This window comes from Juglans microcarpa x Juglans regia, chromosome 1D (assembly GCF_004785595.1).
Source record: "Juglans microcarpa x Juglans regia isolate MS1-56 chromosome 1D, Jm3101_v1.0, whole genome shotgun sequence".
NCBI classification, from domain to species: Eukaryota; Viridiplantae; Streptophyta; class Magnoliopsida; order Fagales; family Juglandaceae; genus Juglans; species Juglans microcarpa x Juglans regia.
Window position 1 is genome coordinate 19,695,875 of NC_054594.1, and position 27,365 is coordinate 19,723,239.

Here is a 27,365-nt window from a genome sequence, read left to right on the forward strand (position 1 = left end):
TGCGAAGTTAACTTCTGCCTTCAAAATCTATTTATCACAAATAATACAATAATAATGAGTCTAGCCTGAGTGACAAGTTAAATTTGTCAGTATTGTCTACCATTGGCAATGACTAATTCTCATCACTATGTACCATGATTTAAAATCAGCAAAAAATATTTATTATCATAAATGGTGATGTGTTTTTAGAATTAGTGATATGATTGCATAGTTTTTCATTAAACCAAATAATAATCAATATTGAAAAAATAAACTTAAACAAATTCTAGTAATAAAGCAAGATGCATAAAACGAAAGTCATTACTTAAATCTACCATTATTCATAAACACTCAAATAAAGTCTGTTTTTTGCAAGCTAAAAAAAAATTGTAAAATAAAATGTCCCTTTAGGACTCTCCGAGAATCTAATTGTGCTAGAATTTCTTAGAAGTGACAATCATATTCACTTTATTCTCTACCATATTCACCATTGTTTCTATTTCTCCTTGTAAACCTTCATCTTATTCTTGTATTTCTCTACTTGTTGAGTGAGTTGGATGACTTTTGGACAAATGCAAAGATCATGATGAAATAGGCACATCATAATTTTTCAATCCTTTGGCATATCCAGGTTTATGCCCAAAACCTCGTTGAAAATATGTTATATAGTCTAAGATGATCCGGTAGCATTTCTCTTATTCAATAAATCTTTCATCTTACACTACAAAAGCAAGAGCAAGTCTTTTTTAGAAAAATAAATTTGTATATGTAACGACCCGGCCCAATAATTTTAAGGTCGGAATATTGAAAATTCTTATTGAACCTAAATTATAATTAATGGGCCATATTGGATAAGTCCATGGGTAATAAATTATTGAGGTTGATTAGGAGTTTTAATTAGACTCAATAACTAGGTTAAATCTCATTTATTATTTATTAAACGAGTTAGACTCCCTTTAGAATTCAAATAGCGGCCATTAGAAGTTTATTTCAATTTAAAACAATCACTAATTGAAGTGCCATACACAATCTCAGTCACTGCCGATCCTATATTGAATGAACTACTAGATCATATTTTAAATTCAAACTTTCTTCTTAGATGATTACGACAAAGTGTTCAACATATTAGTGTCACTACATGTGTTAACTGAGTCCAACTCAAACTGATTGTTACCCTCTCCCAAATCTCTCTATAAATATCTCCATTTCACAAGTTATTTAGGAAAAAAAAAAAAAAAACCATAAACATCTCAGTTCAGCACAATGATCGATTTTGTATTGAAAATTTTATGAAGCAACAATACAAGATAAGTAGCTTGATCATAAATTAGGATTAACATACTGTTAATGCCCAAAAACGGTGCAGCCCGTAAGGGAAGAAAGATCTATTCCCAGAAGCGCTGAAGTGAGTTGGGCCTCGATCAATGAGGTGTGGAGCCCCTGAGGTGATCCGGTGCGACTGTATGATGTCGGTATGTACATCCATGACGGTGAATAATATTTAAATGCAGAAAAAAATAAAAAAAATATACAGATTTACATGGTTCGGTATTAGGCTTAGTCCATGGGGGTTTGGGGAGGGGAGATTCTATTATAATATGCTTGTTTACAATCTCTCATAACTTCTCGTTTTTCACTGTACAATGGGAGCTGGAGATTTACTTGCTGAAAAAATGTTCTCTCTAGAGCTCTCTATTTAGAGGTTAAAGAAGCAGTCCCCCCAAAAGAAAAGAAATCCCCAGAACCTTAGGTAACCGTCCCTTTTATTTGACCCTCTTCATGCGTGTGCCAGTAGTGGTGAAGGATGTTAGCTTTGTGTGTCTGACCGTCTCTTATTTTCCTACTTTCTCCTAACACCCCTGCCTCCTGACACCCTCACCTCCTTGTCCCTTCTTTTCCCCTCTCCCTCTCTCTTCCTTTGTCTTCTAGTAATGACCTTTTTGATGGGCTGGGCCTTGAAAACAATTTTGGGCCTGGTTTATTTTACCTCTCACACATACCTTAGCTAGTTATATATATTATTATTAAAACTAATTCTTTTGAAGCTAGTATTTATGTACCACGTATGTCAGGATATTTACAAGCACATCATTCATCATGTTTCATTCCGCATATTATAGTTATGTATGTATTAAACATTCATGCATCTCATGTTGCATAAGATACGTAAGCTTTCATAAGATTAAGTGTAAGATAAGCTTATAACAGTTAATCAGATGGTCATTCAGATGCATAGCCCCAATGTAATTTCAGGGTGGTGTGCAAGCCAATGACTCAAGCGTGGTCCATTGTAGTATGCTAGAGTACTGCACAGTCAGCTTCCTTTGCTGCAGCAAGGGAAGTTAGTGCACAACCTTGCACACATGGTTAAGTGTGTTGGCTAGCCAAATAAGTCAATTCAGTCAGATAAATCAGATCAGTTAGTTAATTCTGATAAACCAATCATGCATAACTTAAGCATCAGTATGATCAGTCGTGACTATAAGTTCTCAACATGAAATATTTTATGGAAAATCTTATATTAAGTATGTTTACGTTATGATGAGTTTCTTACTGAGTCATTAACTCATTTTAGTTTGTTTTTATGTTTTTAAACCACCCCAAGTCTAGATAATTATGACGATAGAGCTACAAGACGAGACTTAGTCCAGAGAGGCGTGACAATGGCCTAGATCATTTACAGAGATTTTAAGTTATGATTTTTATGGTACGGGTTTTGATAAATTTTAATAAATGCTTCCGCGCGCACTATTTTATGACCTCAATATTTTAATAAAAAATTATTTTATTTATAGAATCTTAGTACATGGCGTTTCCTTTAAAATGAAAGGATTTATTTGTAAGATAAAATTCAGTAGTAACACTTTGGCTCCTGATAATTTTTAAAAGTAACTTTATTATTAATCATGGGGAATGGGATATTACAGTTGGTATCAAAGCCAAGACCGAAGATTCTGTAGACTTTTCAAAAGAATAAAAAACTTTTTACAAGGAAAAATGAATTTTGAAAATTGAAACGAAAAAAAAAAAAAATCTAAGCCAAGGTCTCCTCAAAGCATGTCCAAGCCTATTTTTAACTTTTAATATTTATTGTACTAATAAAAATTAAGAATGATAAATTTAAAATATATGCATGTCAAAATGCACCTACTACGTGTAAAAGTTTTAGCACATAAGGTAAGGAGGTTTCTAAATATGAGGTTAGGAACATTTGGTTTTAAGATTGATGATGGATTTTGTTCACAAGGAAATAATCTTATATTTTGTAGAGTTTTATTTGAAGAAATTAGGGATGAATTCAGTGGGTTTTGAAGTTATGACATAAATTTATGTATGGTGTATGGTATTTCATGATGATTGTCGGTACTCTTATGTTCTATAGGTATTGCGATTCTATCACCAAGTATGAGTTGTAAGATTTAGGACCTGAACTTTGAAAAATCTTAGATTACGATTTATTGAGGTTATTATTTTAGGTTGTGAATTTTATTATTATTATTTTATGTGCAGAGTTGTATTTCTATTGAGATCGTTAGTTATTATTGTATGTGGAGTTACGATAATTGTTGGGTGAATTCAATATTAGGCTTTTAAATCAATCCCATTGTAAAGGTTAATATTTGTTTAGTTTGAATTGAATTTGGAGTGTATGATGGTTGACACGTAGCGTGCTAACGTATACACCTAAAAGATTAGTGAGGCATTGGACCAAAATATGAGACGATCGGAATTTTTTTTTAATATTAGGTTCAACTAAATGATTGAGGAGTAAAGAGACATGAAAAACATGTAGCGTAAGTATGTACGTTATTTGAAGTCTAGCAAATTTGGAAGACGAAATTGTTATAAGGAGAGGAGTTTGTAACGACCCGGCCAAATAATTTCAAGGTCGGAATATTGAAAATTCTTATTGGGCCTAAATTATAATTAATGGGCCATATTGGAAAAATCTATGAGTGATAAATTATTGAGGTTAATTATGAGTTTTAATTAGACTCAATAACTAGGTTAAATCTCATTTATTATTTATTGAACAAATTAGACTCATTTTAGAATTTAAATAGCGACCATTAGAAGTTTATTTCAACTTAAAATCATCACTGATTGAACTCTCTATACAATCTCAGTCATTGCCAATTCTATATTGAATGAATTACTATATCATGTTTTTAAATTTAAACTCTCTTTTTAGATGATTACGACTGACTGTTCACCATAATTAGTGTACTGCATGTATTAACCAAGTCAAACTCAAATTGGTTGTCACCCTCTTCCAAATCTCTCTATAAATATCTCCGTTTTGCGTGTTATTTGGAAAAAAACCATAAACCTCTCAGTTCAGCACCATGATCGATTTTGTGTCGAAAATTTTAAAAAGCAACACTACAAGGTAAGTAATTTGATCATAAATTATGATTAACATATATTAGCTAGTTATATATATTATTATTAAAGCCAGTTTTTTCAAAACTAGTGTTATAACTATTATTATTAAATCAATCATGCATAGTATAAGTATCAATATGATCAGTCATGATTTTAAATTCTCAGTATGAAATATTTTATGAAAAATCTTATGTTAAGTATGTTTACGTTATGATCTTACTGAGTCATGAACTCATTTTAGTTTGTTTTTATGTTTTTAAATCACCCAGGTCAGGATAATTATGACAATAGAGCTGCAAGACGAGATTTAGTCTAGGGAGGTATGATAGTGGCCTAGATCATGTTTAGATATTTTAAGTTATAATTTTTATGGCATGGACTTTGAGAAATTTTAATAAATACTTCCACGCACTCTTTTTTATGATCTCAGTATTTTAATAAAAAATTATTTTATTTATAAAATCTTTATACCTGACGCTTTCTTGAGAATAAAAAGAAATATTTTTAAGTCAAAGTTAAGTAGTAGCACTCCGGCTCCCGAGAATTTTTAAAAGTGACTTTATTATTAACCGTGAGGAGCGGGGTGTTATAGTATATGTATGTATTGTGCTTGTCCAAGTCCAATGCATAACCCAAGTAAAATAAAGTCAATTAACAAAATAAAATATCAGAAAAGAAAAGAACGATAAGTATGGTACCAAAGTTGAAATCTAAACTTTATTTATTTATTTATTTATTGTTGCATAGTATAGTTTACAACCATGCTTAAAATAAGTGAACAATCTTAGATTTTCAATACATTTTTCTAAAATAATCACAATAATTAATAATGCAAGAACAATCTAATGGCATTGTGCCATAAAACACCAAATCTAAAAACTAATAAACAACAATCTAAAGACCAAACTCTTGCACATAAGAAACAACTTTGCATAGAACATTAAATTACCTATGTTAGGTCATCTATAGACTCTAATAAGCAAATAACACAAGATGCCATATCCTAACTCTAACTCAAAATTGAACTCTATATAATATCTTAGATAATGACAGTGAATAAAAATATGAGATTCCTCGCACCAATAAAAGAAAAAAACCAGAAACATTGCGTCTCCATGCTAGAGAAGTGATGAAAACATCAAGACTCAATTTGAAGTAAAACCTTTTGTTAGAAAAAAAAATACATATTTTTCTGCATAGGAATGGTGTAAGAGCTATCTTTCGAGTGTGTGAATTTACATAAATCAATCAAAGTAGTATCTTCTCCACGCTTCAAAAGATTAAACAAGATTAAAAAAACTCACTCATTGTTAAAAATCACGATGTATTAATTACAATTCAAAAAATATTTTTTTTTCAAGAAGTCGGGCTAATGATAAACCCATCACATGCGTATATATGCAGCACCCACCATTAAATATAGACCCAATTTTAGGTTTTGAAACAAAAACAAATCATGATAAATTGCTTGCAAAGTTGGGCTAAAATGAATGTCAAAGTTTACATTGTTCGTAAATAATATAGACATCAATTTATATTGTTTTCTAGTGAAGAAAACAATTTTTTTTTGCATGTTGGTTAATGACCATGGAATTAATACTACCTAACACAATAGCTATTAAATATATACGTGACAAACTTTAACATAATAGTTTTAAAATATGAGATATCTTGTATTTTGGATTTGCCTTCAATCACACAATATCTCCCAATTAGCTTGACTTAAATCATCTAGAACATGAGCAGCCGCTTCTTCTTTTGTTGAATATCTCTTGAATATCTTGTGCAATGCATGGTGATAGTCATTGTAATTTATTTGTAACTTTGCTTTATCATTCTTTTTGACTTCATTTTCACTCCAATCAAGGAGGAATTCTTTTAACTTAAAATATGTACCAGAATAAACTAAAATTTCAAAATATTCTTCATAACTTTGAACATACATACTTGTTCATTATCCATAAAAAAGGCATAACTAAAAACATAAAATATCGTATTGGAGTGGGAAACTCCTTAAGTACAAACATCTAGACCATTCATAGTTTCAAACAGCGAACTTAAGAACCAAAGGTCTCGTAGTTCTGACATTAAAATCAAAACCAAATCCAAATACTGAAGTATTAACTCCATAATCTCATCTAGATCAGTTCCATCACGAATGGATCTCGTCCAGAGTGGACATAGGAGTTCTACTAGGATAATCCCCATCCTAGCAATGGGTTCGTGACAAAATATTTTACATGCTTGACTCATGCTCTATGACATGTACATATGCTTCATGAGAGATAACAGAATATCATTACATGAATATCTCAAATATCAACGAAAATTTAGAGCATAATCATTAAATCATACTATAACATTTATTATCCATCATACTACCATAAATAATAAGTAAGCTAGAAGCTAACTTACAGATTGTCCTTAGTTTAAACACTGAAATCTTCGAAAGTTGAAATAAATGTATACTAAGGTTAGAGACTTCCTAACTAATCATGAGGATATTATTAAAAAAATTTCATGGACTTCCAAAAGCAGCAAAATAGCAAAACAGTCCATCAACTTTCAAAAATTGCATTCCCCCCTCCCTAAACTTTCAATAATTGCATTTTGGCCTCACAATTCACCTGACTTCACAATTCATCTAATTCAATTTTGAACATTAAACATACAACTGAAGCTCATTGTGGAGTTTTCTTGCTTCCATGAAGAATGATGGCAATCTTGCATTCTAGTTGCTTCAAAACTTATAAATTTAACATCCGTGAATATAATTCTTTTAAAAAAAACTTAGCTCAATCAATCTCATCCTTATATCTTTTCATAAGTACCCACAGATTGCAACATGGAGTAACCATTGTAAAAAGTTGTGACAATAATGACTTTCATTCCTAATATCCTACGATTAGCGAAATTCACACACCGAGAAATACTTGAAACATAACTGCTAGGGAACTTTATAGATTCTATCCAAGTACAAAAACTTTTTCCCTCATCACTTGACAATGTGTAGGGTGCATGTGACATTAAATAAGAACTGCAATCTCTTTTAAGTGTAGTTCCTTCTTGAGACCCATTTAATACAAATTCATTCGTGCTTTGATTGTATCATTTGTCTTTACCTTGATATTCATCATTGTTCCTACCAAATTATCACAAATGTTCTTCTTAATGTGTATGACATCCATGTTGTGTCTTATGAAGTATAAATCTTTCATACACTTCCAATGAGGTAGGTTGTACGACATAAGTATTACCGACCACACACTGTGAGATACTCATGTTACTGAATGGATTAAAACTATCTATTACCAGTCCAAGTCAAATGTTGCAAGATTCTTGAACAAACCATTAATGTGATTTATTAAATTCTTTCCAAACCATAGATTAGGTCGGATGCCTCAAATTATTCAAATCACGAACTCGTTCTTCTCTATGCAACCTCATATCCGCAACTATCTTTTTTGACATAAACAATTTTTGGTACCTTGGCTTCAATGGAAAATGCCGCAACACCTTATGAGGAATTTTTTTGTCTTTTCTTTCATTTTCAATCCATTTGGATTCTTTGCATATAGGACACTCTTGACTATTGACATACTATTTCCAGAAAAAGCACGCAATCATTTTTGCATGCATCTATCTTATCATAATTAAAGTTCAACCTTGAGCTTAATTATTTTGCCTCATAGTATGACTTTGACAACGTTTCTCCATCGGGAAGTGTCTTTCTCAACAGGTCGATCAACATGGCAAATGGCTTATTACTCTAGTTATTAACTGTCTTCAAATGGAGCAATCTCACAATGAAAGATAATTGTAAAAACTTTACACAATTTAGATAAAGTTGATGTTGAGAATCTTCCCATGACTATTCAAAATTTCTATTTCCCAACTTTTCCAATGTAGGACCTTGGCTGGTGGAAATTTTTTTTACATTAGCATCCATAAATGTTCTCATATAAATATCATCTAACATTTCATTTAACATTTCTTCAACATCATCAACATTTTCTACCCAGTCATTCTCATTAGTATTGTCACGAACGTTATATCCATTTCATAGTTTATCTTCTCCATAAAATATCCATTGCATGTAATTTTTATCACTTCCTTTAATGAATAGATGATCTTCTACCACATTTAGAATCTTATAATACCCAGTCTTACACTTGACACATGGACCTTTTTCTTATTTGGTAACTAGTAATATGATTTATCCTTTGATTTCAAAGATTAAGAAGAAGCTTGCGAGTTGGAAGCATAGGCTATTGTCAACCGGAGGAAATCTTATATTTATTAAACATGTATTAACAATAAGGGACTTGTTAGGTACAAGTGGTTTGGCGCACCAAACCACGTACCAACACTCACATAGCTTTTTTTTTTATTACAAAAAAAAAAAGAATGTCTTACATTTAATATTGGTGCGCAGTTTAGTGCACGAAATCGCTTATAAAAAAACTTTTCCTAACAATAATGTCTATCCACATGCTTTCAATATTGCATGTTCCTTTTAAAAGTATTTCTTTAATTAATCGATTGTTATCTAATCTTTTCTAGGGAGATAGAGTTAGGAAGGCAAGGAAAAATGGGTTTACTTGGGAGAGTGCTTCCAAGACATTAGAGGAAGGTTGTTTGGGAATTTAGGAACTTCCAAGATGTTTAAAAGCTCTCCCTATAATGAACTTGTGTTGGAATCTTTTGTATGGTTCATCCATATGGCCTAATATATTGTTTTAGGGCCCAATTCAAGCATTTCATGATTTCAGGTTGTGTTGCTAGAAAGGTTCGAAGTTTATGGACATCAATTCTTTCTTTAGTGCAAGACATCAAAAGAGGCACAACTTGGCTAGTCAGGCGAGCTGTTGTCCTCCCAAATGGAAATATAAAATGGCGTGTATGACCAAGATGGTTTACAATAGTAATATTTCCTTGGGGCCGGGCCATGCAATGATCCATAGGCTTTGCATTGATAGCCATTCTCAAGTTTGGGGGAAGGTAAGCACAAGCCTATGTATGGGCTATGAATCCTCCTCTTTTGCTACAAATCAATAGATTGATTACCCTTTCCAAAAGCCCAAGTGCAATATATATAGGAAGGACTAAGGAAGGAGAATGTAAGCCTACGTACTCTGAATGAAAATCCTTCACATGAATAAGTTGCCCAAAGAGGAGACAAACCTAATTGCCATATTCTTCATGAGTGAGGGGTAAAGAATCAAGCTTACGGGCAAATAACCCTTCTCAAGTCCTAAGTTCCCATCTTTCATAAAAAAAAAAAAAAAAAAAAAAAGAAGTCCTAAGTTCCCATGCAAGCAAGCCTGCGGGGCAATAACACTTGAGATGATTCTAAAAGATCAATGGATAGCGAGGTTTGGATAGCGAGATGAAATAAGATGAGTTGAGATAAAAGTTAAAAATTAAATAAAATATTGTTAGAATATTATTATTATTTTGAAAATTGAAAAGTTGAATTGTTTATTATATTTTGTTTAAAAATTTGAGAAAGTTATAATAATGAGATGAGATGAAACGAAACGAAATACTTTCACTATCCAAACGGAGCTTAAAAAATAGAAACCCAACCTATATATGTTCAGTGGGGAAAATACAAAGTCCTGTTGGTGATGATCATATTACCATGCATGGTGCTAGCTAGTGCTAGACTTGCAGTACTGAAAAAGAAAGGTTGAGCAAATTAAAATTCTTAATGAGTTTGCATAATATAAAATGTGTATTTACATAGAGGAGCATCTAGAAGAACTCTACCTTTTTTATTTTTTTTATTTATCCTTTTTTTTTAAAGAAGAACTAGTAGCCACCCACATAGCAGCCCCGTCCAAGTTTATTAATAATAGAAGAACTCTACCTGTGTAAAGTTAGACCGGTTTGGTAAAGCCACTTATAACATGCACTACAAGAAAATTACTTATTTGTTGTCAGTTATTTTTAGTTAAAATGATTATTTCCTGTGAAAATGAGTTAAAAGGAAATAGAAATCTATGTACTGATATGTGTTAGTTCACCAGTTCTATCAATAAGTATGATAGACGTTCAAACAGGCTAGGACATGTATAGTCTACTATCATATTGATAAAACTCTCACCACTTTTATCAATAAAACTCTCTTGATCCATCTCTTCCATTTCTTCTATCAGTTAAACATCCCGTTGTTCTATAATTTTTTTCCCAACAAATCTGTCCACTGCGACATGATCACGTCGTTGAGACCGGATGGCTCCTCTCCCATCATTATAATGAGGAGGAAGATGGCCCTGCAGGACTCTTTGTGGAAATCGTTCATGACCCAATTCTTGAAATAGCAGTAGCAATCCTAGCTATTGATCTCTATCAGCTAATGTCAAAGCATCAGAACCACAAAAGGGCCATGACGCAAGCAATAAAATAGGGTATGTAGAAGCACTTACAGAAACAAAGACTTCTTCTATGCATATGATGCATGACCATCTCTCTTGCATTCAAGAACCGTGGTTAAAAAAAAAAAAAAGAAAAAGAAAAGAAAAAAAAAACCGTGGTTCTTAAAGAACTTAGGGCCTATTTGGATCAGTTACGTTAGGAATAGTAAAAAGTGTTTAAATAACCTTACAAACTTTTTAATGATAAAATTAGATTATTTGGTTTACATATTAAAGTAATTTTTAATATAAAAAGGCTAAAAAATACGTTTGAGGAAAAACATCAAACGTGCTTTTTTGAATAATGCAGAATGTAGTTCCAATCTTAAATAAGACTATCTCAATGAGCAAAAATATCCATACAACTAGGGGTGAAGAATTTTCAGTCCGGACAGGAAAAATTCTTGTGGTCAGTTTCGGTCCAGGGGTCTGTGATTTTTGGACTGGACTGGACCGAAACAAACCGAATTAGTGTATATATTTTTTGAAATATTTATATATATATATAATATATTTTTTTATATAGTAGTTGTATAAATTAATTATGTAATTTTCATATTATCTATTATCACCGACCATATAAAATGTTAAAAAATATATGCTATCAATTAATAATGTACTATAAATCATATGATAATATATGTAAATACATAATACCTTCATACATACTCTACTATTTACACTTAATTAAAGTAATTAGGTAATTTGTTTTTAAATAACTAAGTTGTAAGTAAGCATAAATAATCTATTTACAATTAAATTATTTGATATTCATTAACCATATATAAAATGTTAGAATTTTAATTTTTAATATAGGAAATTTTTAATAATTATGCATACTAAAGTCTAAATTAGTAAATAATAACTATCAACATTATAAATATAATTATAGTTAAATATTTTTTTTAATAAGTTAGTTACATAATCCACATTAATAACTCACTTAATTTTAATTTTAGTAATTTAAATAATTTTTTTTATTAATATATTTGGGGAAAAAAAAAATTGCCAAAGTGGGAAGCATTCTTCATTGATAACAAAGCCTACAAAGGGAAAGCGGATAACACAAAAACACATTTGCCAGCTAACGAGTTCATAAAAGTTGTAGTGTAGAAACTATCTAGCCTCCCTAATTTTGTAGGGCTACAAGTTGGTCACAATCTTAAACTACAGTTGATACTTGATAGACACCATTAACATGAGAAACATCCATAAGCTTTCATCAAACGGAAGTGGAACACCTGGAAACAAACGGTCCCTCCAAGCTAAACCTATTGCCAATCTATCTATAAGATTTATAATTTTTGCAACTATGTTTCTGTTGAGCCACATTGTCCATTCACATGTTAAATAATCATAAATTTAAAATAATGTAAGAGATCATGGAATTTGAAAGACCAAGAACACTCTGTTTCCTTGCATACATAACATTTCGTTTTCTCTCTGTTGAGTTAAATACATAATTTGAAAGGAATCTAATTAATCCACCCATCAGCCACTCTTTACTATCACACACTCTACACCCTATGTGGCAAATTGGGTTCACTAACAAGTGAACTGGTTCTTGCCCCAACCCCTCCATCTCAGTCTCGCCCGAAGGAAGCACGATGAGAGAGAAAGGAGAGAGAGAGAGAAGTCAAAGAGAGAGAGAGCTTGATAGACTTTTGAGAGAAAGGTCTTTAATTCTCATCACACATAAGATTATCATAAATTTATAATGTCCAGAACATTTGTATTCTTTCCTCTACAGATAATTTCTGAAGCAATAATTTTTTTGCTCCTTTTGAGACAAATCCATTCCTGTATTTAGCGACCATAAATCTAAAATACTTTTAAAGGTTGAAACAGTTAATCTTCCATTTATACACTATATATTAAAATTAGTAGCAAAAGAAATCATGTGCAAACAACTTCACAATCAAGTTAATAAATAAAAGATAATTTTTTACTGCATATTGTGCAAGTGCACCACTAGTTTCTTTCTTAATATAGCAACACAGATTCCTCAGAAAGTCATCCACCTTTTTAATTCTAGTGAAGGAAAGAAAAGCAGTCAACAAAAACTGTATTAAAATTTCCGCCGAGACAAGAGATTGCTGCATGTAGAATAATACCATTGAGCGCTTCCGTGCGAACAAGATACACAAAAGGCCATAAGAAGCAAACACTACGGTTTCTCTCCACAATGATAAATGGAGGATAGCGTTTTTAATTTACTGCTGTAAGCTACAAGATTATTTCCACCACCACCTAAATGTCTTCACAATAGCCTACTTAGGGACTTGATAAGCAATTTTAAATTCCGTCTTGTAGCCTCATCACCCGTGAATCCCAAAACATCAGAGCTTATATTCTGCATTGTTTAAAAGAAGAAAAAAATGGAAAACCGATTTGCACAAAAATTACTCGGCTTCCACAATTAGCAAAGTAAACTGTGGCGCGAATAGGATCTTACCTCAACGTTCTTCAAGGTAAAAATCAGGGTGTAAATGGACTTTTGAATCAGCTCAGTGTTCTCAGGGGTCATAATTGATGAATTCACCCTTCTGCAGAAACATATAACCTCAACCATCATAAGTACCGTGTGTGAGTGAGGGAAGGTGGGGGGTGGAGAACATAATTGAAATCTTAAATTTCATAATATAACAGTAGATAAGTCCTTGCTTCATCTGGGGCATGCTGAGAACTCTCATTTTATTATAATCAGATGGGTATTTGAACAAGCTTAAGAGTAAAATTTGGACAATATCATACAAAGCTAAGTAGCAGAAAACTAAGGACAGGAAAGCTCGGGTTTCCCCTGTTATCTAATCCAACTCAAAAGGATTAGATTTCCCAAAATAATTTTATTTTCTTTGTCATATTCCTACTAATAATTATATTGTTAAGTATTATACTCTTTTGTAAAACTTGGTTAAGAAGCGGAACAATTTTGAGAAAATTTAGGGCCTGTTTGGGGTTGCGTTACGGGTTAAAAAGTGCTTAAAAGCTCTTTAACAATAAAATTAGTTTGTTTGGGTGTTATATATTAAAATACTTTTTAATCTCAAATAAGCTAAAAAATCCGTTTGAGAAAAAACATCATTTTGTTACTTTTCCTAAACGTGATTTTTCAGATAATGTGGAACGTAGTTCCAATTTAAAAAAAAAAAAAACTCTCAATGAGCGAAGATACCCATAAAACTTCTAGATAATTACAACTTTGCCCTTTGATCTTATCACATGTACGACACCACAACTTTCAAATGACCTTTTTTTCATTTCTACCTCAAAAGACACTTTTTTATATTGTTTTCAAACAATTGTAACATGTTTGAAAGTGTTTTAGACATGGTTACCAAACAGTAAATAACTTTTAATAATAGAGCTTATTACTTATGCTCTACAACTATTATGTCCTTGAACTATCATACTTATTGATAGAACTCACAAACTAACGCATATCAACATATATATTTCTATTTCCTTTTCCAACTGCACATTATTGGCCACATGCGTTACCCCAACTTCATGAGTGCTATAGGTGGCTTTACCAAGCCCTAACAAAACCGGTTGGCTTTACACACATAGGTAGAGTTCTTCTAGGTGCTCCTATAGATAAATACACATTTTATGTGAACTCATTAAGATTTTATTCAACCTTTCCTTTTCACTGCTAGACTAGCGTAGCACAATGCTAATATCATCACCAACAATAGTTTAGTTTTTCCCACTAAACCTAGAGCTTCTTCCAATCTTTTGGCTCTTCCAATATCAATAGGTTAATTGCGGTTGTGGCAGGTTTTGGCTTTAGACCATAAGGTGCTCAAAACAAAAGTGAATTATATTTATACTTACAGCCCAGAGTTAAGAGAATAGAGCAAACGCGACGTCACAAAACCATGGATAGATCGCTCATGTTATTTTACTACTATTACATAACAAAACTAGGCTTATCCTTATAATTTTAACTTCCTTTGGCCAATGATACATATTGTGCTTTGGCAGCTGGCATGAGTTTGTGCGAACTTCTTCTAAAGCCACAACTGTGCCCTCTTCTAAACTAGGAGACCTTTTTCCTCCTTATTTTTAAAATAATTAAATATTTTTTTCATTTATAGATGTTTGTAGGATTGTTCATAAAAACAGTAAAACCAAACAGACAGACTGGTGTTGCATGGCTTGGTCCAGTTTTTGACCTAGCCCAGTTGGTTTTGTTTTACATTTCAAGTTTTTTTTTTTTTTTTTTTCAAAGTGTTCGGGTTGGTCTGGGGAATGTATTTTTCACCCTGGAAAGGATCGAACCGAACCCAAACCATGTGTAATTATTTATCTTTTAATATTTTTATATACTATATATATTATACAACTAATATTTGCGCTAAAAAATTATACATTTGGGCCGCAAAACCAACCATGACAAACAAAAAAGCCCAAACCGAATCATCCCAGTAAAACCGAATTTTGAAAACTAAATATAGACTGAACCAAAAATTCTCAGTTGGTTTCGGGGTTCATAAACATGGAAAAAATCAGTTTGTTTCAGTCTTGAAATTGCTCAAAAACAGAAGGAACCAAACCAATTTCATCCCCAGATGTTCACATTTTCAAAATTGGTATGAACTCTGAAACTATAAATTATTGGCTTAGAAAAGAAAAGTAAGCTACATTTCATCAGTTCTTTACCACTTCCCCCAAATTTTTTGATAGTTTCTTTTCCCTTCAAATAAATTCTATGGAATGAGGATTTGCACATCCAATTTTGTTTTGTTTGTACTTTTCACTTAATTTATTTGTTTGTACTTTGCTTCTGGGTTTCTAAATATTATATTACATGGGACTGGGTTTGGGATGCACTTCCCAAACCCAAGTGGGGTTGAGGATAAGATATCATAATGGACTAGTGGTTGGGAGAGGGCTTCCCAATCCATTGTGATACCCTACATTAAATTAATAGGGGTGAGCCTCAACCCCTTAGATTGTATCAGCCGGTTTCCAACGTTAGAACTGACAGGGCGAATAGACAGAATCCGCCTCTGACCTGCTGCAACTAACCTAAGTGACCAAACCAAGCTGAATCACAAAAACTGCCTCATGTTGGCTTGGCTGGTCGACAAGTTAGGTTTTCCGGTTTCCCTTGACTTTCTTGGGCGATCCATTCTCAGATTGTATTGGAGGGACAGATTTGGGGTGGAAATGGGTGATCCTTTGATGGCATGGCATAGTAGCACATAGTGCATGTTTGGGATTGCGGTGGGTAATATAGCTTTTAGCTCAAGGCTTATAGTTGTAGAGCTTAAGTAATAAGCTCTACTATTAAAAAGTTATTTACTATTTAGTAGCCATATGTCTAAAGCACTTTAAAACATGTTACATTTGTTTGGAAACAATATAAAAAATTTCTTTTTGAGGCAGAAATGACATAAAAGGTCATTTGAAAGTTGTAGCGTCGTGCATGTGATAAGATCAAAGAACAAAGCTGTATTTATCTGAAAGTTTTATGGGTATTTTTGCCCATGGACAATCTTTTTTCAAAATTGAAACTACGTTCCGCATTATCCAGAAAAACATGTTCAAGGAAAATAATCAAACTTACTTTTTAGCTTATTTGAGATTGACAAGTACTTTAATCTGTAACACCCAAACAACCTAATTTATCATTAAAGGGCTTTTAAGGTTATTTAAAAACTTTTTAAAACCCTTAAAGCAATCCCAAACAGGCCCATAGTAGTGACCGGGTGTCCAAGACCAAAGCCCTCATGTAGGCCTTTGGAAAGGCCATTGGTGTCCGTATAGGAAGATACCATGGTCATCAAAGGTGAGTTGCTCTAAATCTAGATAGACCCACATTCCGTCACCGATACCACCTCCAAGTTCAACAAGCACACCATGTATGATTTAGGTGACAAGATAATCAGCGTGCTAGGGAAAGAGAAGGACAGAAGGTGTGAAGTGGAGGCAAGGTTCAGAGAGGGAGGGTGTCTAGTATGGGTTAGGCCAAGGACAACTATGGGAAATGAAAAGCAGAAGGAAATGAAAAGCAGAAGAGAGGATTAGGGACACTTGTAGGAAGTGCGAAGTATTTCTATGGGGGTGGAGGGGTTGTTTGAGATATCATGTGTCAAATTGCCCACCCTCATTATCAACCCTTGTTGGTACATGCTTTTCAAAACTAGACAACATGCCACATGTTGATAATCAACCAATCTGATAATTGACCAGTTTCGGCCAATACCCTTTGGGGGTCAGGCAGACCAGGTGATATTTTACTCACCCCCTAACGAAATGAAGATCAGACTAACTTGATATGTAATTCAAAATTAAACCAAGAATTAGCTGCTCATGAATTATGTCTACAGCCAAGCAGAACAAGGAAAGCTAAATAAGTTTCACATATTTAGGTCATGGAGAGCTGTGTAGATCATTGATCTTCTAATACATGAAGTAGGGTGAGCTTACCATAGTTAAACTCTTTGTTTTCTTGTGGGTCATCACTTCATGAATTTTTTTGGTGGCAGCAATAGCATGGATGAGAGGAAAAGAGAGACTGAAAAAGCGTCTCTTTTGAGGCTTAAGCAATGGTTTAATCCAGAATGGAATTTTATCTCATTTTCGAACCTGACTTCAATTGACGACTTTATCATAAAATTTATCAATCATGTACTAGCATGACAAGTGGAATCATACTAAAGAAAGTGATGAAAGTGTTGAGCTCACGAGTCAAGATCTATCTCTCTCCCGCCTCCCTCCTCTCTCCCTCCTTGTGTGTGGTGTGTTTGGGGAAGGGCGGAGGGTGTGGAGAGGCACTGACAGTTGACACCTTGTAAGATGCAACGATGTGATATCAAACCTTGCAACTATGCTCACTTCAAGTTATGGCTATCAGAGGTTGTGACAATTCACCTTAGATCCTCAGCGGCTTGTGTAAGGCTTCTAGTAAGATTCTCAACTTCCTTTAGCAGACCACTGTCACGAACTTCAGCCAGTAAAGGTTGAACATCATCAGCCATGGCTTTGATCTGAGACATCACTACAACAAATCAAATAATTCTGCATGAGAATACATTATGTATCTAGAAAAAATTCAATATAACCCCATTTACATAGCATGTACATGTATCTTTGGAACCTTTTAAACTTACATTATCTATTTATCTGAGGTATGGGGAAACTATGACATGATGTGGTTCTCTCTGACCCAATGACATGGAGCTGCTTCCAGCAAATTTGGATGTTGGTTTAGGAGGAAAATGTATGCTCAAATCCATGTTAATTTAAAGTGAAAGCAGATCAAAAGGAATTAAATATCCATGGGACCTACTCTGACCAATAATGTCAACTGAGAACTCATATTTCTCCAAGTCAAAACTTTGAAAACATGGCAAACCACCTACTGGGTTTGCATCTAGCTTAAAAATTTTAGTTAAAGAAACTTCCTAGATGAGCTTCATACATAAAATTTGAATTTTTTCCCAGCATATATCATGACTAAATGAATTTCTTACATTTAATTTGGATTTTTTTTTTTTTTACTTATAAAAAAAAAATTGGAAGTTTTTTTCCTTTTGGCTTTAAACCAACTGCAAAAAAGGCATCCCACATTCTTGCAAAAGCAAAATTTACACACATGTGAATCCTTCTTAGAACCCATCGATTGAGGGGGCTCAGCCCGGGAAGGGGAGAGTGGCGGAGTGGTCAAAAGCAACAAACTGTAATCTGTAGAAGTTTTTCTACATAGGTTTGAATCCTGCCTCTTCCACAAACATCATATTAAGTTGCAACAAATTAACAAGGAAAGCTTCCAGAGGAATTCAGTTTTTGCTAAAAAATGATAGTGCAGGAATAAATGCATATGGCTTAAAATAATCGAATATCTACTTGGTTATTTCTCGACTATAAACTTAGATAGCATTCAAAATTGACACGCATATCTACTTGATAGATCCACAACTTCAAGAATATTACTGCTTGTGATTTGACAATAAGCTGCTGCTTTTATTTTCCAAGACCTTCTGACATTTGTACAAACTTAAGGAAAGGCCATACTTTATGTTGGATGCCAAATGGCCCACTCTTCTTTGTTACGCTCTTTATAATTTTTTAACGTATTATTCGACTTTGCATTTGGTATCACTCATGGAAATGGGAAACAATTATGATTAAAGTGATAATACAAGTAACAAGTAATTCTATAACTTTTTTGCCATGTAACTTGTATTTAGTTTTTGTGATGCAACATATATTAGCAACAGAACTTGAGTTTGAGAGATCAACCCACTTTTAATCATTTGTCACCAAAGCTTTTCGATTAAATAAAAAGTAATTTGTACCTTTACAAATTTATGATAACAAGCATGTACTTATATCATGTATTTACAGAGGTAAACAGTGTATAACATATTTTCATATAATCAATTATTTTACATCCTAACCCAAATAAACATGTTCTCATATAACGCCATTTTAAAAAAAAAGAAGAATATCATATATTGACATTTTAACAAAGACAATCAAAACCTCATAATAAATAGTATGTTTACTAACAAATCCTCCCATTTTTACAACCTGATTGACATTTTCAACAGGATATGGTTATCCAATTCAAAGATTTATGCATAAGAATAGGCACACATAAATTGAACATAAAATCACAAGGGCACATCACACCTTTGTAAGCAATGGCTTTGCCTCCTCAATAACTAAAGATACTCGTTCGGCCAGCAAATAAGTATTGGCAACACCAATTTCCTCCACTTCCCGTCCTAGACGGGTAAATATCCCAACTAATGCATCCAAACTTACTCCTTGATATCCCTTCATCTTTTGCCTCTCACATAAAATAAGACCCTCTTTGACACATTCTGGGTCAAGAGGCCCCACTGAAGGTGTTGGGATTGGATCTCGAGGTGTAATATCAATCATAGTTTCCATGAGAAGACCTGACTGGTTCACTTCAACCAGTGAATTTCGAGGAATAAAAATTTTATCATCATCAACCTACAAAATAAAATAAGATAAATAGAAATCTGGACCACATCACCGATTTAATTGTAAGATGGAAACAGAGGAAAAATTACATATTCATAACAACAAAATGGCATTGATACAAACCTCAACAACTGCTTCAATACTTTTCAAGGATGGATTAACACCGATGACATTGCCCACAGTTACGCCCCTAATCCTCACCGGTGTTCCTGTGCAAATACCACTAGCCTGGGAAAATTCAAAAACAGCCAAGTACTTCCTGAATTTGGATCGGATTTGGAAACCCCTCAACCAAGCCAAGCTGAGTGCCAAAAGAACTGTACCAGACACTAAAAACAACCCAACCCCACCTTCCCAAATGCTCCTTCGGCCAAACCCAAAATCACTCAGAGGCCGTAATGTTTGCCTCCAAATATTTCTAGGAACGTCCAAAACAACTGCAAGCGGATTCTTTTTATCTGAAGAAGAGGATGGCTGGCTATGTGCTGCATCAGAAGACATAGCTCTTACCCTTGTGAATTTCATTCGTGGTCTTGATGGAAGACAAGGCAAGCAATTTGAAGAACCATGCGGGAGGGTAATTAATGATGAAGAAAGCACTGTTGGGCGTGTGGAGACCTGAACCAAAATTTTCCCAACCATTCTTTGCAAAATTTCAAACGGAGAAATGATTCACCAATAGCCTACTGCAATAGCAGAAAATTTCTCGGCAATACCTATGCTCACTGCAGACTTCTTGAATCACTTCTAACAGCCTGAAAAGGAGTTTTATTGTACCTCAAGAGTGATGAGACCTCAAGAAAGCTAAATCAATGTTGGGGGGGGGGGGGGGGGGGGGGGGATATCAACAGTTGCAACAAGGATATGCGAAAAACAACGGAGATTCAAATAATATATCGAAACTAAGATTATATGCAACATTTTTACTAGATTCCATTGTTCTTGTTTCCAACATTAAAAAACTGGCATAAAGTTAGCAAATCAATAGCAATAAGATCAGCTGAACAGAGGTAAGGTTACCTTGAGCTAGGTTTTGGGGAGTGAGAGTTCTCTTGTGCCACTTTTTTTCTCCAGGTCTGGCTCTATGGGCTTTGTTTCACGCACATGGGACAACAAGGCCAACCCAGCTTCCAATTTTACCAAAATATACAAAATGTTGTACGTCTATTTAGGAGATGTCGAAGGGCATATTAGTCAATTTATTAGTATATTCAAACTGGGGCCACCCATATGGTTTGGTATTTGAATACATGGACTAATGCATTCCAGGTTCATTTGTTTCAATTTGTTGGGGGAACCGAGATAAGGAAACCGAGACACAGGAAAATCGAGGGGGACGTAGGCCAAGAAAGAAATCGAGGGGGAAACGGAGATGCTACGAGATGAGGGTGAAGGGAGAGAAAAGGAAACGAGGGAGCAAGAAACCGACTGAAAACAACTATTTAAGTGGAAAACATAAGCGGAAAATTCAAGGGAAGAGAGAGAGAGTGTTTCTGGATGGTTGCCATGATAAAAAAGTTTTTGGTTGAAGGAAAAATTTAGGGGTGCTGGGGTAGCCCCTCTCGTCCCCCGCCCGCATGGGCCGGGGGTGGGGTTTTCATCCCCGCCCCCGCATGTCAGGAGGCGGGGTAAACTGTCAATCCATCTCGGTCTTGTCCACTTTAATAATGGACTACAATCTATTAGATTTAAAAATTATTCCTAGATCCAAAAGTAATAAAAACATATTTTTGGATCTAAATTGTAAATTTAAATTTGTAAATATGACTATAATTTAAAACTATGTGGTTTTTAAATTTGTTAGTGTAAATTGTAGTGTAGTAGGGTGGCCTTTTTATAGATTACATTCACAATACAATTCTTACACTTAAGCAATATGAGATTCTTGTATTCCCTTGGCAATTGATAAAAAGGTCACCCTACTACACTACAATTTACACAAAATATTAAGTAAACGTTATACTTAAAACATATTACTATATTTATATATAGTACAAATAATAAATATTTATAAATATGTATAGTATATATATTTATATAATAAAATATATAAGTGCAGAGTGGGGGAAATGTGGGGCGGGGTTGGGCCTTGCCCACCTCCATCCCCCGCTAGGGAGGCTAGATGCTGGGTGGGGCGAACGGGGGCTCGGCAACGAGGTGAGGAGCCCCGTTGCCCACCCCTAAGGAAAATGTTAGTTGTCCCAACAAATTTTTTATTTTTTTTTACTTAATAATTAAGGAAGTATTTTTTAATGAAGTTGTAAATTTTTAAAAAATGTGTAAGGATGTAAAAAAAAAATGAATGAAAAAAATAAAAAGGCCAAATGGCCTTATTGGGACTCATCCTTGGTGGGTGTAGCACGACTCTTTAATTGAACTACAATAACTCACCAGATCCCAAGTTACTGTAGTTCAAAGTTATTCTTGTGATAGGGTGTATGATTTGAATATTGTTCACCTTCACGGGCGGGGAGCCGAGTAGAGGTAGCCATTGGGGAACTAATTGGCTTTGCTTCAAGCATGTTAGTATGTTTTAGAATATCAATAATGTATCTATATCGAGAAAGAATAAGTCCCCTGGAATTCAAAAGTATCTTGACACCAAGGAAAAAAAAAAGAAGCAAAGGACCCAAATTTTTTACAACAAAATCATGATGCAGAGTAGATAATAAATCATCAATCGAAGACGTTTGTTGCTGGCGATAAGGATGTCATTTACATGTATAAGCATAAATATAGTGACTGAGGAAGGTATATAAATCAACAAAGAGAATGCTTATTAGTAAGTCAAGCAAACGAAGCCCTTTGTAATCTATTGTGAAAAGCTTTTTGTAATCTACAGACATGGTTCGACTACTGAGGTCAAGAAAGCAATGAGGCTGAGACATATACACTTCCCCTGATAAATTGCCATGCAAGAATACATTTTGAATATCAATTTGATGAATGATCCAACTAGTAGAGATAGCCAAAGAGAGATCAATATGTACTATAATGGATTTGACAATGAGGCTGAAGGTTTTGCTGAAGTTGATACCAAGTTGTTGATGGTATCCTTTAGTGACAAGTCGAGCCTTGTACCGCTCTGTATTGCCATTAGCATGTTGTTTAGCTCTAAACACCCATTTACAACTATTAATGTTGGAAGCTGCATAAGGAGGAATAAGTGTCCAAGTTTGATTCTTTAACAAAGCATCCAAATCCAAGGTTCATTCCACGACACCATAGTGGATCTTTGAAGGCTGTTGTATAGTAGGTGGGATCAAGTGCCTGTGGTGACTTCTCAACAAGGAGAGCCTTCGGAACTGGGTAGTAGATCATGTTGTCTAGAAGAAATTTAGGTTTTGTAATATTGTTTTTGGAATAGGCGGCCATAGGGTGCACCGATTTTAGTTAGATTTTAGTAGATGAATATAATATATCTGAGTAAGAGAGAGAGTAGGGTTTGAAAGACGGGAGGACAATGAGGGGCAATGGGAAGAAAGAGTGAGAAGGGTATTTGGATCTGGTGGATTTGGACAAGTGTTTGGATTGTTAGTGTCTAGGCTGCCAATTTATGGTGCATCATAATCTTCAAATGAAGGATAGGTCGGAGATAGTACTGCTAGAGGGTTAATAATGCTTGTTAGACTCTAAAGAGGGATGACATTGTAACCAGTTGGAGATGATGGGCAAGGGTCAGAGAATTTAAAAAGGAAAATAATTTCATCAAATTGAACATCACGTGAGATATAGATATGTCCACAGAAAATATGGAGACATTTACATCCTTTTGTGCAGTGGACTATAACCTCGAGAAACATAAGGGAGAGAACGAGGTTGGAACTTGTGGGCACTGTATGGACGAAGATTAGGCCAACAAGTGCAGCCAAAAACTCTTAGAAAAGAATAATCAGGTGGAAATGAAAAAAATTTCATACAGACTACGATTTTGAAGAGTGTGGGTAGGCATGCAATTGATTAAAGAATAGATTGTGCTGAAAGTATCATTGCAAAAATGTTGAAGGGCATTTGCTTGAGATAATAAGACAAGGTCAGTTTCCATAATATGACGATGCTTGCTCTCAATGGCACCATTTTGCTGGTGCATACGATGCACATGACAAGATGATTGATACCTTGATTTTGAAAATTTTTATTGAGAGATTGATATTCACCTCCCAATCAAATTGGACAACTTTGATTTTTCTATTGAAATAACATTCGACTTATAATTGAAATTTGAGAAAACAGAACTAAGATCACTTTTGAGCGAAATAGGATAAAGCCATGAATAATTACTAAATGCATTAAAAGGGAAAAAAAAAATTTCTTGTCTTGCCAATGCTTGAACAAACGGAGCAGGGTCCCAACATCCATATAGATTAATGCTAAAGGCTATGTGGATTGAGTTAAAGAGGTAGAAAAAGGTATATTCTATCTTTCCAAGCTCAAACAAGCAAAGCATTTCAAAGACATAGAGGTACGAGGCTCTGGAAACTATGATTGACGATGGATACGATGGTCAATCTGAAATGATAGAGAGAGTGGAGTGTTCACTGGAGAAGGTAGATGGAACACATTTATTTGTAGCAGAAGAGAGTTGATGGAGTCCATTTTTACTCGTGATGGATGAAATTAAAAAAACGAGTTAGTATCTTTAGTGAAATGCTAGACATGAAGAGGATTTTTACGAATATGTGAGACATGTAACACATTATTGAGTTGTAAGGTAAGAGAGAGTGTAGAGATTTGGGTGGTCCCAATGTGATGGACAGGAAGACTAGTACCATTGCTAACATGGACGGTGTAGAGTATTCGTCGGCTTGAACATATTGAATTGCTAAATTTGAGATGAGGTGATGCGTGATACCAAAACTTGAATACCGGTTTGCATTGGTGGAACTTTGCGGAGCTAATAGGTAAGCTTGTGTTCAAGAAGAATAATGCTAGTAAGATTTATCATAGCGATGGTAGCAATTTAAAGCCACATGGCCCGTTTTGTTGCATACTTGACAAACAGGGTGAGGACTATTGGAAGAGGAAGAAGAACTACAACCACACTTCCTATCGCGGTTGGTTCCAGAGGAAAAGTTCTGATGGTTGCCTCGTCCGTTGTGGGAGGAAAAGCTATGACGTTTGCCATGACCACCAAAATTGGAGGAGTTGCGAGATGTAAAGTTTACATGAGTTGTAGTTAAGTCATCTGCGGCTTGATGCTGCTCCAAGTTCTTCTCATGAGCGAGGAGGTGACCATAAAGGTCTTCAATGGATAGAGGTTAAACTCTAGGGGTGATAGAGGTCAAGAATGAATTATATTTGACCCTAGGCCAGGAAGGAAGGATACAAGTTCGTAGTTGTTTAGAGGTTAGTCTACATCGTCAAGAGTGTTGGTGAGGTTAGTGAATTATTAAAAGTAATCAGAGATGGACATGTTTGCCTTTTCTAGGGTGCCGAGCTGGAAGTGTATGTGGGTGGTGTGGGCATGAGAGGTGGAAGCAAACATGCACTCTAGAACAAGCCACATGTCATGAGAAACGGTGCATTTCACAACATGAGAAGAATTTTATTCTAAGTGAGAGGAGGTGAGAGCGCTCAGAATAAGTTGGTCTTGAAAATGCCTAAAGTTGAATGTAGGACTTGGAATAAGATGTGATCTTTCATTCTAGATAATGGAAATATGCTAAGGTGGTGCTAGAAGAGAACCATATACACAGTTGAATAAATGAGTGCCCTTCAAGTAAGGAACAACTTGGGCATGCAAGAGCAGAAAGTTCCCACAAGTGAGTTTAATGGAAATGAAGGGATGAGAGGTAAGGGATGTTGGTGGGGAGGGAATGAGAGCAGAGGTAGAGTTAGGAGATGAAGAGGCAATGATGATTTAGATGTTGGTCATTGTGGCTCATGATACCATGAAGAGATTTAGGTGTTTGATAAAATATCCGCCTTACCTTTAACAGGGTATTGGCTTATATTTAAAGAAATAAATTTGTACAATAGTTTGGTATCCTAAAAGATTACATATTTGAATTTGAAATGAATGTGATAACCTAAATGAGATAAAATAAACAACATTGAAGTAAACGAAACTTATCACATATCACTATCACTATTTTAAATAGGTCTTTGGGCAGTGGAGGACTTTAACTTTGGGTTGTTTGTTGCTGATGTGGACGAGTCTGTAACAGATAATGATCAAACAAGGAAGAGAGATGAAGAGCTTAGTTGGACACTTAGAATTTCTCAAAATATTTGTGAATAGTAGTAAAATAGATTGTGAATAGTAGTAAAATTGTTTGACTTAAAATTTTTTTATTGAGTTTTGAGAAAGGAAAAAGAAAAAGTTGAATAAAAGTATTATAAAATAAAAAAATTGTTTGAATATAATTGTTTGAATATAATTTTTATTTTAAACTTTGAAAAAGTTGTATTATTTTTTGTGTTTTGTTTGGAGATTTGAGGAAGTTGTATTGAGTTTTGTGTTTTGATAATAATTAGATAATGATTAGATAAAAAAATTGAATATTTGAAATTGAAAAGTATTTTATGCTTGAGTAATGTTTAAGAAGGAAATATCTGAAAATACCTAATAATACTTGATCAATGTCTAAAGTAGCCCAAACTCTTGGTACACTACAGAGAGTGTAGAGTCATAGACGATGATTGACATCCATTAATACAATTTGTAGAGTCTTGGAAGATGCTTTTAATACAATTAGCTGATATGTATAGAAAGCTGACACTTAGGCTGTGCTTGGATGTTGAGCTGAGTTGAGTTGAGTTGAGTTCTTTATGAATAGTAGTGAGTTGAGATGGTGGTGCGAGTTTTGTGGGATTCACGTAAGATGAGTTTAGATGTATTTATAGAAAGTTGAAAAAGGTTGCAGGTCCTATGTGTAAAGAAGTTTAAGTTGAGATGAATTTAGTGACTTGAGAGTTGAGTGTTTATTAGAAGATGTCTAAATCTGAACCGAACTCAGCTGAGTTGAGTGCAGTCAAGGAACCAAATAAGCCCTATTCTCATGTTTGGAAGAGTCGCGCTAAGAAATCATAATTAACATAAATGAAGAGTGATGATTGTTGAAATAACTCTTCTTAAACTATTGTATTCTTGTATATATATAAATTTTCTCTTGGGTCGAAATTTTTTCATTCTATCCTCATTGATGTCTTAAGTGCCTTAATTCTTAATATATATCTGTGAAAATCATATAAGTTCAACCTAATGATCAGATGACTCAATCGCAAGCAGCCAAATAAGCACGAGCAATCCCACTAAAAAAACGGTTCTCATGACTTGACACCACGTACACAAACTCAAGCTCAATATTCAAAGACAAAAAATGAGCAAATCAAAACAAAATCCAAAAGAAAAGATACATGTATGTTCATAACAAAGACCCTCTAAAATACATATATATAGAAAGAGTAATGTTAAGTACGTGCCTAAACACTATGTTCTCCTCGCCAAAGGTGGCTTTGTGATGACCGAATCCTTGTTCTTCTCTTTCTTGGTTCTCGAGCAATTGTGGTCAAGATGACCACTTGAGTACGGTGAGGTTAGGTGTTTAGGCTAAGATGGGTGTATGGAGTTGTGGTAAGGGTCAATGAATTGTGTGGGGTTCAATGAATATA

The 27,365-nt window shown here is 34.2% G+C and overlaps 1 protein-coding gene across 3 annotated transcripts; it reads right to left on the reverse strand.

The window, feature by feature from the left end:
- Positions 1 to 12,712: 12,712 nt before the first annotated feature.
- LOC121265956 (protein TRIGALACTOSYLDIACYLGLYCEROL 2, chloroplastic-like) lies at positions 12,713 to 20,885 on the reverse strand. Of its 3 annotated transcripts, XM_041169646.1 has the most exons (7): positions 20,651 to 20,738; positions 20,529 to 20,566; positions 19,875 to 20,437; positions 19,431 to 19,760; positions 17,667 to 17,782; positions 13,240 to 13,330; positions 12,713 to 13,137 (listed from the first exon to the last, which is right to left on the reverse strand). In XM_041169646.1, the coding sequence occupies exons 3-7, from the start codon at positions 20,391 to 20,393 to the stop codon at positions 13,045 to 13,047; spliced, it is 1,149 nt and encodes a 382-aa protein (XP_041025580.1). In that variant the 5' UTR covers positions 20,394 to 20,437; positions 20,529 to 20,566; positions 20,651 to 20,738; the 3' UTR covers positions 12,713 to 13,044. The 3 variants fall into 3 exon arrangements, with proteins under 3 accessions (XP_041025580.1, XP_041025573.1, XP_041025586.1); XM_041169639.1 differs by lacking the exons at positions 20,529 to 20,566; positions 20,651 to 20,738 and adding an exon at positions 20,772 to 20,885 and having other exon boundaries at positions 19,875 to 20,506; XM_041169652.1 differs by lacking the exons at positions 12,713 to 13,137; positions 13,240 to 13,330; positions 20,529 to 20,566; positions 20,651 to 20,738 and adding an exon at positions 20,772 to 20,885 and having other exon boundaries at positions 17,661 to 17,793; positions 19,875 to 20,506.
- Between the last annotated feature and the right edge of the window lie 6,480 nt (positions 20,886 to 27,365).